Source organism: Canis lupus, chromosome 3 (genome assembly GCF_003254725.2).
Source record: "Canis lupus dingo isolate Sandy chromosome 3, ASM325472v2, whole genome shotgun sequence".
Lineage (NCBI taxonomy): Eukaryota > Metazoa > Chordata > Mammalia > Carnivora > Canidae > Canis > Canis lupus.
The window spans coordinates 59,051,399-59,069,758 of record NC_064245.1 but is presented as its reverse complement, the minus strand read 5'-3'; the positions used below and the strand labels follow the sequence as shown (position 1 = coordinate 59,069,758).

Genomic DNA, 18,360 nt, shown 5'->3' with positions numbered 1-18,360 from the left:
CCCGACCTGGGATTCGATCCCGGGTCTCCAGGATCGCGCCCTGGGCCAAAAGCAGGTGCCAAACCGCTGCTCCACCCAAGGATCCCAAGATTTTATTTATTTATTCATAAGAGACACAGAGAGAGAGAGAGGCAGAGACACAGGAAGAGGAAGAAGCAGACTCCCTGCAGAGATCCCAATGTGGGACTCAATCCCAGGACCCCGGAGATCACGCCTTGACCAGAGGCAGATGCTCAACCACTGAGCCAAATAGCCTTGTTTTTTTAAAGACATCACCCAGTTGCCTGCTGCTGTCACCATCAGAAAGCACAGCCCGGTTTGGAAGCTGCGGGGTCAGGTCCCATGTGGATGCTGCAAGAGGAGAGTGCAGGAGCAGCTCCTCCTCACACACTATGATCCTCCGAGGGGCACCCCTCCTGGCCACACATGTGCCTCTGTCATTGGGCCTGAGGGCTCTCCGGGTTCACACAACTACCTGGGGTTGTCCTCACAAATGAGCCTTTGCACCTGCTCTGCCCTGTAGCCAGAACCCCCCCGACTCCCTTCTTGCTCCAATTCCTGGTCATCCAGTGAGTGGCTCCTGACATTACCCCAGGTACTGCCCACACCATCCCACCCCGCTTACACCTGTGCTCATCTCCAGGCCACCCTCTCAGATACACTCTTGCCTTGTAGGGTCTCTGTACAGTCCCCCAGGTCCCACAGCCAGGAGGGCAAACGGCAAAGCCATACTGAGCCCGGCACCAGGAATATGTCCACTCCCTTCATCCTGGCACCTGCCTTTGTCACAGAGAGGAAACTGAGGCTCAGGCCGGGGGACCTTCGAGCCCAAGGCCCCACAGCAGCTAAGTACACAGGCAGGATTTGAACCTAGGCCCTCTAGCTCCAGAGCACTGCTCTGGGCCACCATATTATCGAGTGAACTCACCTCCTGCCCCTGGGTCGGGGGGCACACCCACACAACACTCACCCCTCTCTGAGCCTTGGTTTGTTCACCTGTAAAACGGAGATGACCCTGGGTTGCTACATCCTTGGGCTCCTGGGAGGACTTGGGCAGATGGGGCCCCTGGAGAGAGGAGGGCTGGAGGGGGATCAGGGAGGTGTATAGGAGGGAACACAGGCAGCAGCACTCAGATGAGGTGAGTGAGTGCTTCCAGGGCACATGGACTCAAGTCTGTATTCTGAGGGACACAGAGTCCACCCAGCCTGCCTCAGCTCCCCACCAGGGCTCCAAGCAGATGTCTGAACTGAACATAAGCTTCTTCTATGTTCTTCTACATAGAAGAAGCCCAAGAGGGCCCCTCTAGTGCCCCTGGGGCTTAGGCAGGGAGACCAGTAGGGTGAGGAAAGAGGCCCAGGCTCAGAGCCAGGAGACTGGGGGCCCCATCCCAGGTGTGCGGCTCACTACACCTGAGTGACGATGGGGGCGGTGCATATAGCACGCCTGCTGGGAGGCCCCTCTGTTTCCACCACATCAACCTGGCCCTGGCGGGAAGCTCAGCAAGGCTTTGGGCAACCCGTGTAGGGTCTGGATGCCCATTTTATGCTTGGCCCACCCGAAGCAGTGGGACCTTTGTTTGAGAGCGCTGCGGGAGCACCCTCCCCACTGCAGACTCCACCGGGCGGGGCGGGGCGGCGGTGCTCCCTGTCCCTCAGGATCTGCGTCTAGGAGGAGCGCAGTGGCTCCCAGAGGAGGGCCGGACTGGGGGGCCTCACCTGAAGGGGGGCTCACCTTAGGGCAGGGGTGGGGGGGAGGAGGCCACATTGGTCCCTTCTGACCCCCCCTTGGGCTCCACTGCTGAGCGAAAACCCCACTTTTCCTGCTTCTGACAGACTTGTTTTCATCTTTCGAGCAATTTTAATGATGGAAAAAGTCCAATCTGTACAAAGCAGGGTGCAGGTTACAGTGAAGCCCCTAGGCCCACGGCCCCCGCCTCATGCTGCTGTGTCCGGTTTCCCCTGAGCCCTTTCCAGTATAGCTCAGATCACAGCTAGTTCGTGCACATCTCCAGCGCCTGAGCTTTTTCCTGTCACGTTTATGTGTCTCGATTACCAGCAGACAAAGGTTGAAGCCGGTGAAGAGGTAAAGAGCACTTTGGGGACCATGATGGTCTCATCGGTGTCACCCCCATCACAGACACGGTCAGTCCTTCCTGAAGTGTAGGTACAATACTGCCTGCATACCTGACCAATTTAACAAGAATTCCTCAGTATTTCTAATGATCTTTAAAAAGGTCTTTTTAAGGCGCGTGGGTGGCTCAGTGGTTGACTGTCTGCCTTTGGATCAGGTCATGATCCCGGGGCCCTGGGATCGAGTCCCACATCAGGCCCCCAACTCTCTGTCTCTCATGAATAAATGAAATATTAAAAAAAATTTTTTTAAATAGGATTTCCTGGGTGACTCAGCAGTTGAGCATCTGCCTTCAGCCCAGGGCGTGATCCTGGAGTCCCAGGATCGAGTACCACATCGGGCTCCCTGCATGGAGTCTGCTTCTCCCTCTGCCTGAGTTTCTGCCTCTTTCTCTCTGTGTCTCTCATGAATAAATAAATAAATAAAATCTTTTAAACAAATAAATAATTTCAAAATTAAAAAATAATAAAAATATCTTTTTATCGTGTTGAAATCAGGATCCAAAGGCCACAAACTGCTCGGAAGATCTCATACACTCTCTTCTAATCTAGATAGATCTTGCCTTCGTTTTTCCTGTGCTGTGTATTTGTGGGTGACACCGGATCGCTTGTCCTGTAGAATTTTCCGCACAATGGACTTGGCTGGTTACAGCCTGCTGGTGGCATTCAATGAGCTCCCTCCACCCTTATTTCCTATAAATTCAGACTTTTATCTCAAGCAGTGGTTCCCAGTCAAGGGCAATTTTGCCCCCCCGAGGACATTTGGCCGAGTCGTCTGAAGTGGGTCTTGGGAAGCTCTGTGTTGGGGATGGAGGCAGGGCCAGGGGTCCCTCCCAGAGTCCAAGTGTGCACTTCTTACATGTCCCACCTGGAGTGGATGGCTCCCCTCACTTTGAGCCAAGTCACCTTGGACTAGCAGGCCCTGTGCTGTCAGCATCACCAGCTGCTGGTTTACTGCCGTCATTAGGGCTACAGAGTGGTGAGACCTGTTACTTTTCGTTGTAATGCAGTTATGATTTTTTTTTTGCAGTTATGATTTTAATGCTCCTTCGCACATAGTTCACAAAGGGCTTTCCCATCCAGGATGGAATAGCCAAAGTCGCTGCCATGCTGGAGGCAGACTGATTATCTCTGAGTGATTTTTCTCCAGATGAGGAGACGGGTCAGAGCAGGGGAGTGATTTGCATAAGACCCCATAGGTCAGCAGTAGCACCTGGCTAAGCCAAGGGGTGGTCACCTGGCTAGAGCTCCATTCACATCAGCATGCGGTGCTCATCAAACTGTAGGGAAGGGAGCAAATGCCACGCCAAGCCTCTTTTAAAAGCTATAAAAGTTCTAGAAGACTATTATGCATCAGCTGATTCTAAAATCCCTATCCAACCTCAGCACTGTTCTATGCGCGACACAGATGGTGGCCCTGTTCACATGCCTTTAGGCTCCCTGCTACCTCCAGAGTGAACCTTTCCCAAGAGACCTTCAAAGTCCCTCACAAAGTGACCCCTCCCGACTTCGTGAATCAGGGCCCTCACCCCCACCATACCCACCTGGACACCACTGGTGAGACTCTGACAGACTAACCAGAGATTCTGGGGTGGTTTGACCAGTTGGCTTTGGTGGCCACTGCAGAGGGAATTAACACCTACGCACCACCCATATGTGCAGGCACATTACTCCTTCTCAGCCTGGTGGTAGGTCTTACTTTTCTAGTTTTGCAGAGGGAGGAAACTGAGGCTCCGGAGGGCAAATGGCTTACAGAAGCCCACATGGCAAAAGCCAGAGCTAATGAAGAGCCCGGCAGTCTGGCCCCAGTGCTGGGCTCCACCAGCTGCTCCGCACAGCCACCCTGTCCACAGGCCTGGGGGGGTGGGGGGGGTGGAAGCTCCCCACTGTGCACCCCAGCCATTTTCCAGGCCTGGGGAGGCTGTGCCCAGGTAGCGGTGTCCCCAACTCTCCAGGATCTGTAGCCAAGCCGGAAAGCCAGAGGCTGCCATGAAGGAAATCACTTTGTCAGCAGCCCATTTGCAGGGTGATGGGTAGAGATGGAGCCTCGTGTGTCTCTCCCAGATGAAATGTATAATTTGTTCTGCAGGAAGGGCCCCACCCCCCACCAAGTGTATAGAATGGATGGTTGTACCTCCCTCCTCCTCGTGCTGGGCCCAGAGATGTTGCATGACCTTGGCAAGGCTGCCCAGCTGGTCAGGGCCGAGTGACCCCAGGGTCGGGTGGGGTGGAGGGACTGCCTGGCAGGGAAATCTGGGGGGTAAGACAAGGAAGAGCCTTCTGATGGGGAGGGCTGCCTGGACTCACACCTTCCTTCAGAGCCCTCGAGAATGGTCGTGGCTCAGGTGGGCTGGAGAGACCCTCTGAAGTTTATCTAGGAGAGATGAGAGAGGACATTGTGAGGCCTTCCTTCCCAGAGAACTGGGGCCGCAGGAGTTTTACTGATTTAGAAAAATAAAATGTATTACTAGCATCGGGTTTATGGCCTAGCACATAGTAGGATTTTGATACTTATCTGTTGATTGAATGTTTTCAAACTCTATTTGTGACCAAGGTCCAAAGACCTCTTTTCCTAATTAGCAGCTTAATGCCAAGATGAAGACACCCCAACCCCAAAAGACCTCAACTTGCAGCCCCCATTTCCACTGTGAGGACTCACTAAGGTCAAGGCATGGCAAGTCATTAGGCAGCAAGGCTCCACCACTCACCAGCCTCACTCAGATGACAGTGTCACACATGATAGCATTAAGCCTGGGGGAAGCATGTGCGAGTGGGGGACCCAGGCTCAGCATGAGGAAGTCACCCAGAGGTCCAGGTGTCTCACTTCCTCCACCACTCAGGAAGGGGAAGTGCAGGTAGGGGGTGGGAGTCTGGGCACATTGGAAAGGTGGGGAGAGAGCAGGGGAGGAAGAGCCCAGAGGCACCCAAATACACGAAAGAGGCTCACCCAACACTCTGGCTAGGGCCTCATGCCCTGGGGGAGCTGCTCGGCAGACATAGTTTTCCAGGGCAGGGCATTGACACAGGTACAGGCAGGTGTGTGGGGCAGGGACCAGTGGCACGAGTGCCATGCAGTGCAGAGTCAAGGACCAGGCCTGCTGCTATTGGGTTTTGTTGGCTGGGGATCCCCAGTGTCTCTGAGCAGCTCCCAGGCCTGTGATCGCTGGGGGGGAGGGAGGCCTGGGAGCTTGGGCACGGCCAGCGGTCTAGCAGGAGAGTCACAGGGCTGGCTGGGCTGTCCGTTATCGCTGGCTTGCAGCTTGCGGTTTGTGGGAGGATGCCGTGGGTATGTGTGACACTTGTGACCGACAGGAATTGGGGCCCCAGGCCTGTAAGAAGAGCTACAGTCAAGCCCAGAGAGGGGTGAGGGGCTTGCTCAAGGCCCTCAGTGACCCCTGGGAACCCTGGGGTTTGGAGTGCTCGGGCTGGGGCCCCTTCAATGCTGCTTCCTCTTCGGCAAAGGGACAATGTACCCTGAAGCCGCCCCAGGCTGGACCAGCGGCCTCTCCCACCAGGCGTTGGGGTGCCCTGTGCTGTCCCCAGGCCAGGCCTGCAGTGGGTCTCGATGAGCCCTCGAGGGGACAGTGGGACAGGTTCCTGTGGAGGCTCTTCGCTCTGCCTAGGGATCTGGAGGAGGAGGGACTGGGGCGATGGAGGAGGGGAAGCCACAGTGGTGGGAAGGTGGGCCCCAGACCCGGGAGTGAGGAGCCAGCAGCAGACTCGGCCCAGGGCCTTGGACGAGACGGGACTGCTGGGCAGGGCCCTGAGAGGGGGGGCATATGTCTGCATGCTACAGCTGAGGCAGCAGGGGTGTCAGAGCAGGGGCCCAGGGGACAGAGAAAAGCGTGTGCAGGGGGAGAGGAGGTGGATGGGGAAAGCTAGGCATGCCCACTCCGGAGCTTGTCCTCGGGCCAGGGGAGGAGGAAGCTTTACCTGCCTGTCACCAGCCTCCCTGCTGGAATGCACAGCTGGGGGCACAGGGCTGGGAGACAGAGGAGGACCAGCTCACCTAAGCCTTCCCGTCTGCACACTGAGGGCTGTCGTCCCCATCGGTGACTGCAGGGTGGGTGCGGGGAAGGCAGGGCCCGCTGGGTGGCAGGCCAAGGGCCGGGCCTCGTCCATCTCCTCAAACAGGTCCCCTGGACAGGAAGTGGCAGACCCAGGGTCTGGCTGAACCCCAGTAGGCCATGTGCCTGTCCCTTTACCCCAGACTTGGACACCTGTTGTGTTGAGCCCCGCCCCCACCCTCCCAACACCACCTGGGACTGCAGCACTCAGGGGCACAGGTCTCAGCAGGGCCTGACCCTGAGGCAAGCAATGCCCCCCCAACCTTCTGTGGGGGAGAAGAGGAAAGAAAGAGGCAGCCTGTGGATGTGATTTGCTTCTGAGAGTTACCCACTGAGGTGTGGCAGCTTCTCCTTTGCACTTCCGGCTTTGCTTCTTTCCTGGCCACACCCCCAGGACACCCCCAGGATGGGACCACGTCCCGCTGACTCTGTGTTCTGGCTGCACCACCGTGCTATCAGCTTTATAGACCCTATGGGAGGTACTGTTGTGATCTCCACTTACACGGACTTGGAACCTCATCTCCACCTTTCAGCAGGTACCTCAGTCTTCCCGCCCATAAAATGGGGCAGGTGCACCTACTTCACAGGGTTGTCCTGAACAAGGCCGAACGCCCGGAAAGATGCCCTCCCCTCCATCCCTATTACTAGCAGACATGCGGTCACCATCCAAGCGGTTACGTGGTGATGTCACTGCCAGTCACTGCTAGTTCAGTAAAGTGGGGCAACCGTCCCTGGCAATCCTCTACCCACATCGGTGACGCAAGGCTAGTGGCGGATTCTCAAGCAGGAGCTCCTTTCCTGGACTCTGTGCTCACAACAGTGCCTTGCCCATGATGCCATCCATCCACTAGCTGCTTTCAAGTTCCTAAGATAGCCATGCAGACACAGGCCCCCCGGGCACTGCTCAGCCACGCACCCCACGTGCCCAGAGTCTGCCAGGGGTGGCATCTGCAGTGACAGGAGCAGCAGCATTAGCCAGAAGAGCAGTGGCTCTACACCTAGAATAAATATTTCATTTAGGGAGAGGGCTCTAGGGGCACCTGTGGGGGGGGGGGCTCCATCAGCTGAGCGTCTGATTCCTGATTTCAGCTCAGGTCATGAGATCTCAGAGTGTGAGATGGAGCCCCATGTAGGGCTTTGCGCTCAGCAGGGAGGAGACTCTCCCCTCCCCCCACTAATTTTTTTTTTCCTAAATTAAAAAAAAAAAAAAAGAGGGCTTTACACCAGTTGGTTGAAAAGGACTAAGCTGTGATGTCATGATTCCTGGAGACAGAGCCCAATTTCCAGGTGACTACATGCACAGAGCAACAATCTAGCCCAGTACCCCCACCCTGCTCTTGCAGGTGTGGGGCACCGCTGAAGCAAGCAGGCTCACCACAGTCAAAGGGGGCCACAAGACACCCCTCCTATGGACCAGCGAACGCTCCCACGTAGGGGAACACCTTGCTGCACAAATACCCTCCAGTCCTGCCTCAGGTGGTTCCGGGAAGGGACTGCGCCCTGCCACCTCCATCCAATTGGGCGCTGCTGCCATACCCAGAAGCGAAGACTCAGGTTACACCCAGTCAGTGACAACAAGTGACACTGGGTAGCTGGCCAACTAGCTGGCAGACAAGGAGGCTGAATCCTTAAGCCTTGCTCCCTATAAACAATACACGTTTCAAAGGCCAACTCTACAGGGGCACCTGGCTGGCTCAGTTGGAGGAGCATGGGGCTCTTGATCTCGGACTGTGAGTTCAAGCCCCATGTTGGGCGTACAACTTTAAAAAAAAAATCAACTCTAAGTATATGGGTTCTAGAAAAACACAAAGGCGTAGTATCTTCATGCTCTTTTAAGGTGAAGAAAGCATTTAAAAACATGCCCACACATCCCCAAAACCATAAACAATAAAGAAGGCTAAAACATCACTGAAATGCTTCTGTGTAGAATCCACTTGTCCTCCGCTCCGGATGAAAGACAAATGCTAACCTGAAAATAAGTACTCGCCTCAAATAACCAACGCTGAGAATCAGCTTGCACATGATGAGACAAAGGAGGTCCGACTTCCAACAGAGGCCCTGGAGGACCTCCTGGTTCCATGCGATGCTGGAACATCGTGGTGTGCAGAAGGTAACCCACAGGCTGCAGCCTCCTCTTGGGAGCAACTATACCGGGACACACGTTTACAGGTGTCCGCAGAAGTGCTACTCAGAATGCTGAATACACAGAAAAGGAACACTCTAAATGCTGATCAGCGAGGAACCTATTAAATCTCTGTAACGGAGTAATAGAGCTATAGAAAGTTCCCTACACCTACAGTCACTGCCATGAAAGGACGTCAGAGTGAAGACCTATTTCTCAAGTTGCAGAAGAGCCGGTGTAGCATCACCCTGTGATACAGTGCCCCACAGACGTTCAGCTGTCTAGAGAGGCGCTGGGCACGAATGGTAGCAGCTACCATCTCTGGGTGATGGACACGCAGATGAGTTTTCCCTTATACTTTAAAAATACACTGAATTCTCTTTCTACAATGAAAATTGATCGTGTTAATATATAGAGACTTGTTTTCCAGAACAAAAGGATGAAGTTTCGTCTACACCTATAAACAAAACTGCTGTGTTTCTTGCAGGATTCAGGTGGGAGGTGGGGTGGTGGTAGTGGTATGTTTGAGGGAAAGTGACTCATTCATCAGCAGGTGCCCCCCTCCTTTTCCAGCAAAGCAGCATGCCAGCATTTTGAGCAATGCCTGTGCGAGCTAAATCCCCTTCATCCAGAATGATGGGACTTGTGCATCTCTATCTTATCCTGGCGCAGGTAGTTAAGACAAGGCCGAGGCTCTTTATAAATGATTCTTTGCTATGATAAATAAAGACAACCAACTGTTTTTCGAATTTTTTATTTGGTGTTAACTCCACAAGAAAACAAAAAATCAGTTACTCTGGTGTACGTGAAATCAGAACAATACAACCACGGGGAAAAAAATCTCAGCCCAGGAATGGAAAACGGATACTTCAGTGCTATGGATATGCAATGCGCTTCATACCACAGTGCGTTTCAGCGTTTTGCCAACTTTTTAAAAAATGCTTTTTCTTTATGATCATCCATTCACAAAACTAAAAACCACACTTTCAACTCTGTTGCTGAAAGCCTCAGGGCTTCAGCCACTTAGCTATGAAAACAAATAAATACATAATCTGGTAGTCCCCTTGCCCATTTATAATCCACCCCCACCCCCGTGGAAGGTGCAATGTCCTCCTGCCAGTGCGTAAGGAAGTCGGCACCCTTGCCACCTGGAGCCCTGTCTTGATAAAAAGCAGCTGTCCAAAATCAACTGAGCTAAAGGTTGTGTCTGAAATATATTTATTTGGTCTCTGCTACATAAGCAACGATTTCTAGAGTGATCGTCACTGTAGTGATTTTAGGAATTTACAACTTCCAATTCTTTTTTGCCCTTGCTGTTAAATTATATTTCAGTGCAGATGCTAATCACTTTTTAGGAAGCTCCCGGAAGAAAGAAAAATACATAAAACCTTATAAAGTCTGTAAATAAATAACAGCAACATAAACCTTACACGCACACACACACACACCCGCACACACACATACACACACGCACACTCTTTAAAGTGTCAAAAGATGTGCTGTATAAAAACAAACCCTGACATGTGGTGAGATCCAAGCCAACCGTCCATCAGGTTTCTCACAGTGAGGACACACAGAACCCGGGGTGACTCCACAGCTTTGGAGTCATCTGTGTTCTCAATTACAAGATAGGCAACTGAACCCAGGGCTCAAAGCAAATCATACATTTCTCAGCCACTCCAGCTCCCAGCTAGTGAACGGTACAGGTGTACTGCCTGCCAAGATTCATGGTGAAGCTGTCTCGTCCACGTCAGGCTTTCCTGCCGTTCCTGGTGTTACAGACATGCTAAACTGATTTTACACATTAGGTTTTGTTTGTTTTTAAATAATGAGCTGGTTTAAAAAGAAAAACAATTTGGTTTTACCAACACTGCTCCTCGTAGCTTCACCTGCTGCCCAGTGGCGTGAAAACTCGAGGAGGCGGCCGTCCTGAGTGGACAGGACTCGCAGGAGATGGACTGGCTGCTGTGCCCCCACAGCAAGTGGGAAGCCAGTCCCATGAAGCCATCACACGGGTCTGGGAGAAATGATTTCTCTGCCCGCCCCCAACCCACCACATAGAACTTGCCCAGAACATTCTCTCAAACACAAAATGAGATCTATGCTCTACTAAATCACAGCCACAACGGTGGCTAGCTGCAGCAGCCAGGGCTTCTTCGGGGTGATGAGGTGGCCTTTACTACATGCCAAACCTTTGTTATTTTGAGTTCTGGAGGCTTCAACTCAACGGCGGTCACTAGAAAAATCATAATTTGCCACTAAGACCCTCACCACGAATGACCCCAAAGGGGTGTTTTGGCGTATATGTAACTGCAACTTCAGAGGCTAGGGGTACACTCCTCCCCTGCTTTGCCTCCCCTGCTACCCTACACCCCACAGCCGTGGCTCCTCCAGTTAGCCAGAAAGTCACAAACCATAGTATCGTCCATGATATTTCGGGGGGAGAATCCTAAGATAGAAAACACAGTATTTTCTAAGTCTCTAAAAGCACACCTTGTGGTTCCTACGTCAAATGTACATGAGAGCTGATTGAATGAAGATCGTGGATGAGTCACCCATGCTTCCCTTTGGCCTTCAGAAAGGCCCCGATCCATTGCAGGGGGAGGTATTTATGTCCCAGTTCTGAGAGAACAAAGCCTAAAGGTTCCAAAGCTCGAGTCTCTGGAGAGCGGAAGTGGTTGCGGACACCGCGGTGCTAAGGTGACAGTGACCCGGCCGCCGCAGCAAGGACAGCAACCGCGGCCAAGATGCGGAAAGCAGGGATGCTTCTAGACAAGCACATGCACACCCATTCTGGATTTGACAACACAATCTAGTCTATTTCAAATAGCCAAGAATTCAACAGCTTGGAAAACAAAAAAATCTTCAACAGGATAGCTGTCCTCAACTCTAAAATAAGCAAGAAGAGAAAGATAACTGCTGATCTGAATCAGTTAATTGAAGAAGAAACCTAAGTTGTTGCTTTAGATTAACAGGCCTCACAAAAGGGTAATTTGCCATCACATATCGCTCTCAAAAAATAATTTGTACTACTCTGCAGGATTAGAGATGAGTTCGAGAAAAGAGCTCCTCTTCGCCCGGGTCCGCCCACTCGCCTCCGCCCTCTGAGCCGGAGCCCTCTGAGCCGGAGCTGGTGCTGGAGTAGATCTTCCTGTGGAAGCCGTTGGATTTTGCTCCGGCATCTCTTTCTCCTGCACACCTCGCTTCATAAACAGAAGACACCTGGGATTAAAGGAACAGTGTTCAACAGATCAAAAGCCAGACTTTTTTTCAGAAGGGCTATGTGAATACAGAGGTTATAGAGCAAATCACTGGCTTTCCTGGGAGAGCTGAAGAGTATGAAGCATCTCACAGCTTCAAAGCAAAACCCACCACACCTCAACTTCATGATCTGTGAAGGGTCCAAAGTCCTAATTCTGTATGTTCAATCCCTGAGACAAAACGTTCCACATGTGGGGGCTGCACAAAACCAACGTCCGGAGCCAACCATAGGTGGGGGCCAGGCCGAGCACACAGAAGCCACCAGGAGGTGGGCACAGCCACATCCTCCCCAGGCTCCCATCCCGGGAGAGCCCCCAACAAGCCAACTGACCAACACAGTTTCACGCTGCGGGGTACACCAGGTGATGTGGCCGACGGGGGAGGCAGAGACAGGACACACACACTTCAGACAGCTGTGGCAGGGAAGGGAGTTCTGAGAAGTGTCCTCACCGGAAGGCTAGAAAGCAAGCCTGTGCAAAGAACAGCCAGAGCTTGCCTGGGAGCCTGGGGGCTGGGCTGCAGAGCCAGAGTTCTAAAAACTCTTTATTGTGTGGGATTGTCCCCCACACACCAGATGGTCAGCATCTCTGTCCCCCCCGGACACTGAATGCAAATGGTAGCCCCTCCCTAGTCACAGTAACTACCAAGGCTCCCCCAGCCCAGGCAGAGTAAATTAGCAACACCACCCTCCCTACTCCATAGCAACTAGTAATGCTCCTCCCACCCCCGAAGTGATTAGCAAAGCCCCCTTCCCTCACAGTGACCAGCAACATGCCACCCTGCCCCCCAGCCAGTTAAGTAACCAGTGACGTCCCCCACAGTCACAGTAACTAGCAATGTCCCAAACCCAGAGTAACCAGCACCCCCCAATCACAGTAAGTGGCAGCACCCCTGTCCCCCAGTCAGAGGAACTAACAACACCCCCACCACAGAAACTAAGAACCCCCACCCACCTGTCCTCAGAGTAACCAGCACCCCCTAGTCATAGTAACAACACCCCCTACTTCCAAATGGCAGCACCATCCCTGTTGGGACCCCGAGGCAGCAGCAGAAAGACGGCCATAAGGAAGGAGGGGAGAAGAGAGGTGAGGCCAGAGGCACGCAGGGGCAGAGCACACAAGGCTTTTGTGGGCAGAGTGCAGTGACAAAAGGCCATTACGGTTAGGAGCGGGAGTCGCGGAGTCCTAGCTGAGGCTCACAGCTCAGGTCTGCACTTGGCTGCATGGCTGCATGGCCTTGACGACCGGGTCCCAAGTCTGTGCCGAATGGTGGGTGCAGTGACGGTACCTGTTGGGCGCTGTGAGGACTGGCAAGGGAATGCTCAGCCTGGGGCCTGGACAGGGTGTGGGCGATGGAAGGAGGTGCAACGGCTGACCGGTGGGGCGGGCAGGGCCGGCAGGGCCGGCAGACAGTGTGTGCAGGTCACAGAGGCCAGAGAGTGGCCCCCAGGCTGGGGTGTGGCAGCAGGGGTGGGGCGGGGTGCCGCAGGGCGCCATTCATCAAGGTAGGGAAGGAGAGGCCCGTGGGCGCCAACACTGTAGGGTGCTTTGGGGGAAAAGCCCTCATAGGACATGGAGAAGAGAGATGCGTTCCCTCTGACCCATCCACCTGCCTGCCTGATGGGGGCTCCCAGGCCTGCTGGGGAGGCAGGCCTGCAGAAACCCAATGCAGCCTGGTGCCGGGGCTGAGACCATGGTGCCACACTGGGCAGGGTCCATCCAGGGAGCACCCCAGATAGGGGGAAAGGCCTCTCTGGTGGTGCCCACTCAAGGGCTTCCAGGGGGAGTGACAAGGTCCGGCTGGTAGGCAGAAGTTCCCTGTGGCAGCATGGGGAAGGACAGACTGCGGGGAGAGAGGACAGGGGTATGGGAAGCCTTGGCAGTAAGCGGACGAGTTGGGAGGCAATGCAGGCGGGGGCTGAGGGCCACAGAGCTGGGTGGCCTGGGATGGCGGACAGGGGGAGCTCCCAGGGCTCCCAGGCTCCAGCCTGAGTGGCAAGGGGGACGTGGCCGTTAGTAAGTTAGTAAGGAGGACAGTCCACTTACCCTATTAAAATCTAACAGACGCTCTTCGTTACTGGGTATGTCTTTACCATCTGGACACTCTTCTATACCATTCTCTCCCTTGGCATTTGTATAACATTCTTAATCATTTTGAATGGAGAAGGGAAAAGAGGGAAAGGGGGGGAGATTTCATTAAGACACGGTTATGAAACATACATTTTTGTTTCATTTTTTGCTGAAAAGTCAGATCAATCAGGTCTACCAACACTTTGGAGAGCTGAAGTAGTCACTTAAAGCAGACACAGTCGCAGCCAACCAGCCAGGTATGCACGAGCAAAATGCTATGCCAACTTAAAAAGTCCTTTAATAATCTGTTTATTAAGTTTTTTAAAAAAATAGGCCAGCATAACCAGACATGCCTGTTATCCCACCATGAGACATTCATTCAACACACACATATTCACATCTGTAATGGGGTAAGCCCTAGGAACACAGCATAATCACCAACAAGGCCCCAGCTCACAGGGGCGTACAGAGGATGGAGGGAGGCAGACGATGTACCATATGCGTGTTCATCTAACAAACAAACAAAGAACTTCAGACAGGAGGAAGTGCGGTGGGGAAGACAAAACAGGGTAAGAACCTCGTCCGTTCCCCCTCAACTCAACACCACACTAAAGTCCATCTTTTCTGTATCTGCAGAATAGAGAAGAGAAAGGAAGCTAGTGGTTTGAGTAGGTGAGCAGCCCACAGAAGGAGATGGAACTGGAAGCTGGAATTAGAAGGAATCAAATCAATCACTTAGTGCAAAGGTTCCCAGCCCTGGGAGCTTAAGGCAAAGTCTACGAGCCCAAGGAGCAGAGCTTGCCTGAGATCCCAACTGAACTGGTCTGGGTCAGGGTCCAGGGGTCAGCAGTTCTGTAAAGATCCCAGGTGATTCGGAGCCACAGCCAGGGCTAACACCCACCAGGCTTAATCTACACCAGCACCCCCCTGCCCTGCCCACCCACTCCCCCAGCATCCCCTGCAGCTGCATAGACACAAGGATGAGAGAAGAGACCGCCAGCAGACCTGATGTGGACCCTGGTTTGAATCACTGAGTGCAAGTCCTGTAACGGCCCCAACTGAGCATCTGTTTCCCGGCGCCTGTGGTCCAGCTACCATGAGGCATTCAGTGAGATGACAGGCTACTCTTGTGTGATACCGGAGAGGACAGGACCAGCACTCAGTGACTGCTGTGCCCTCCTACCATTGAGTGCTGTGCTGGGCCCCATCATACTCTCCATGACTTCTAGCCCTCTCTGCCCGCCTCAGGACCTCAAAGTTAGCAGCTCAGGTTCATGACAATTACACGGGCTCTGGGACAACACAGACGTGAGTGGATCCTTGGTCCTGCGACTCACCAGTGATGGGGCTTAGCAGATGACCATCTCTCTGAGCCCCAGCTCCCCCATCTCTGAAACGAGGCAACCATCTGCCCTCATGGAGTCCTGTGCAAGTCAGAAGAGGTGACATGCATACAGCCTCAAGGATGGTGCTGGCACACTTGCTGCTAACCAAGAGCCCGGCGTGCTCATCTGCCCTGGGCTCGCCTGACCAAGCTCTCATGGGCCCCACATGCCCAGCTAGCTAGTTACCCCAGTTACTTCCTGCGCTAGGATATGCCCCTGGACATAGCCAGCTCCCACCCTCCTCCCGATCCCTGCACTTTCCTGCCCTTCTTTCAGAATTCTGTAAGTACAAAAGGAGTGTATGACGTCACAGGCCTTCGGAAAAGGCAGTAGGGATTGCTGACAACGCTCTTCAAAAGCCCCCTTCAGACAGTTCCCATGTGCTAGGTGAGGACCACGTACCAGGCCTGTGCTATGCACACTCCTCTTCTTAAGTACCTCCTCAGGGAGGCACTATCTTTAGCCTCTTTTTACAAATACAGACAATGGAGACACAAAAGGGCTGGTCACAGCCCCAGGTCCACCAGCTGGCCGTGGAGGCCCTGGACTCTAGTTCCATTTTGTCTCCTGGGCCTATAACTGTTACCTATATGGTTTCACTGCTTTCTCTGTTAGACTAAAATAACACCCACACACTTACAATGAGCCTTCCAAACCTCTAGAGTCCAGTGCGTGAGCTGGAGAGACCACACTCGGGACAGACCCATCATGGCATAGAGCACGCAAGGCCCTTAGGCTCTGGCTGCTTGGTTCCAGGGGACCTTGTCCCCACCCCACTCTCGAACCGTTCCCCCTTGCTAGCTACACTACAGGTACGCCACACACATCCTCCTTCTGCACCCACCAGCGCTAGTGCCTGGGCACCTCTCCCTGTAGGTAGCCCTGGATGTCACAGGGCTAGTGTCCCTACTCCCTCTGGTCTGTGCTGGGACATGAGCTAAACAGGAGAATGGGATCCAGTCAGCTGGCCTCTGCATTCCCAGGGCCCCGAACCAGGTAGGACTGTCGGCAACACGTGCTACATGGCCACATGTGTGAATGCACAAGGCCAGCAGGGGGCGGCATTTAGGGCTCAGGCTTCTAGGCCCGATGGGCTCCCTGCTGCAGGGTGCCCAGAGAAGCCGCCTCACTCGCAGCCTCCATCCTGCCTTACTGTAAAAAGGGAAGGCCCCCTTCCTTCCTTCCCAGGGAGGCCAAAAGCTTCCAGGTCAGCCCCTGATTCGGAGAAGGACAGGGCCTGTTATTAACCATCAGCTGCACTCTGGTTTCTCCCGCTGAGTGGGCAAGAGGCCACCCATTCTCCTGGTCAACCTGCTCTGAAGACCACACGCCCCAATGCCCACAGGCTAAGAGAGTGAGGCTCAGAACGTCACCATCCCCACAAGGCAACTGTGCAGGCATTTAAAGCACAGTTGGGAGTTGGAGGTCATTCCAAAACCTGGCTACCATTATCTATCCACTGAGAGTTTCTCTATTTGCCACTTCACAATAAAAAAAAAAAAAAAAAGCATCGAGCATGAACCTCCCCTTACAGCACGGACCTGGGACTGAGAGCCTAGAGTTGGGACGGACTCCTTTCCAGACTAAGGCTGCCAAGACTGCCCTCGACACACTAACAAAGCCAGAACTCAGGATCTGAAAATCATCCTAAACCCCCACAGGGCCCAGTCTTCCTTGACCCCTGGTGCTGCCTGCGGCCCCATCGTCCTCTCCCTCTGGCGGCAGGACTCTGGGGCACTCAGCCTCCCTTAGCTGTGCTCCTGTTAACTCATCTGTGACTGAATGCACCGGCACATAGAGTGATCTATGTTCAGGCCAGATTTGTGCTCCCCTCACCCTGGTGCCTCCCTGGGCATTGAGTGCAAACAGCTACTGTAGAGCATGAAGCTTCTGGACCACACTAAGCCTGAGCTTGATGGCTAATGCAGGATTCTGGACAAACTGCCAAACCTGAGTCTTAGATTGTCCTCATCTGAAAACTAAGGCTGACCTTGCACAAGGTCATGGTGGGGTCTATGTAAGAGGAAAGACAAGCAGCGCTCCATAAACAATAAAAGGCGACCCAAATATCAGCTAATGGTAGAACAGCAGGTCTTTCATAAATGCGGTTAAATAAACAAAGATGCTATAAATGAACACTCCTTCTATGCTGTCTTTCTGATCCAGCAAACCTCTGGGAAGGAGTAAGGCAAGGCAGGCTCTGGGGAAGGCATTTTTGGGCTCACAGAACAGGGGGAAGCAATCAACCCCATGTCCCCCCGAGTTGGCGAAGGCCAGGCTGCAGAGGGAGGCCAGTGCCAGCGTCCTGAGCACCAGAATTGTGCATGGCAAGGCAGGCAGAGAGCAACACCACTGGCTCCACATTAATCACAAATGAACTGGGAGACACAAAAAACACAAGGTCGTGTGAATACTACCAGTTTACATGCCCCTCTGGCCTTCGGCTTTAATGGCAGAGAGCCGGTCAAACGCCACAGCCCACGGTAGCCTGGGAGCCAGCCAGTAACAGTCAGGGCTGCCCTCGCCCTGGAGTGAGCCCCTAGCCTCTGCAGCCCTCACTCCTCCCCAGACTTCAGGAGTTTTTATAGCTGCTGGGTATGTCTACCTGGGAGGCTCACAGACCACAGTCATCTTCATCAAATGTGCAACTGCTCCATCTCCCCCTCCTGGTCCTCCCCTCAGGCCCCTCCTACTGCTCATGCCTCCCAGAAAGTCACTGAACAAGCCCTGGCGGTCCTCTGCGAAACCTCTCTGACCTGCTCTCAGATACTCCCCACTGCAGGGCCTGAGGCCAGGCCTCGACCATGTCCCTTCCAGAGAACCCACTTGTGGGGGGAGCTCAGAACCCTACTTAGTACCCTCCGCTTTTCAACCCCTTCTCCACTCTGCTGCTAGAACTGTTTTAAAACACACGCCTGACCTGACAGCCTCCAATCTGCAGTCTTTTCAATGGCCTTCCCTTCCTGTGGGTTAAACTTGACCTATATCAGCAGCACTCTCAAACCTCCCAATAGGCTTCCTCCGTCTGCCTTTCTGGCCTCAGCTCTAAGCCAGCTGGGCCCACTTGCCAGAGACCCTCTTGTCCTCGTGCAAGCTGTTCCTCTTACGGACTCTGCCGTTCCCCACCTTCCCCACCTGGGCAGCTTCCTGAAGATCCCCCTCACAGCTGATGACCCCTCCACCACCCCAAGATTCACTGGGATCCTGAATAGGTCTTGGCAAAGGTCGGTCCTTCTTATATGCATTTCCATACCTCTCCCCACATCAGGCTAAGGACAGGATCCAGTGCACACTTGTCTCTGTGTCCTCAGTGCCTGACAAAGGCT

At 53.6% G+C, this 18,360-nt stretch overlaps 2 protein-coding genes across 11 annotated transcripts in view; one reads left to right on the top strand and one right to left on the bottom strand.

The window, feature by feature from the left end:
• The window catches only part of PPP2R2C (protein phosphatase 2 regulatory subunit Bgamma), a 947,578-nt gene that overhangs the window by 438,772 nt on the left and 490,446 nt on the right, over window positions 1-18,360 (top strand). The gene's annotated exons all lie outside the window — the stretch shown is intronic.
• Window positions 4,123-18,360, bottom strand: part of KIAA0232 (KIAA0232 ortholog) — a 94,088-nt gene continuing 79,850 nt past the window's right edge. For 5 of the 10 annotated variants that reach the window (XM_025438376.3, XM_049108013.1, XM_025438378.3 and 2 more), the window contains 2 exons: window positions 13,626-13,723; window positions 9,058-11,541 (listed from right to left, as the gene is read on the bottom strand). In XM_025438376.3, the coding sequence (XP_025294161.1) occupies window positions 11,362-11,541; window positions 13,626-13,723 (278 nt within the window). In that variant the 3' untranslated portion in view covers window positions 9,058-11,361. Of the gene's footprint in view, window positions 4,505-9,057; window positions 11,542-13,625; window positions 13,724-18,360 lie in introns of those variants that run through there. The other 5 variants (XM_025438380.3, XR_007409614.1, XM_025438381.3 and 2 more) reach the window with 5 other exon arrangements.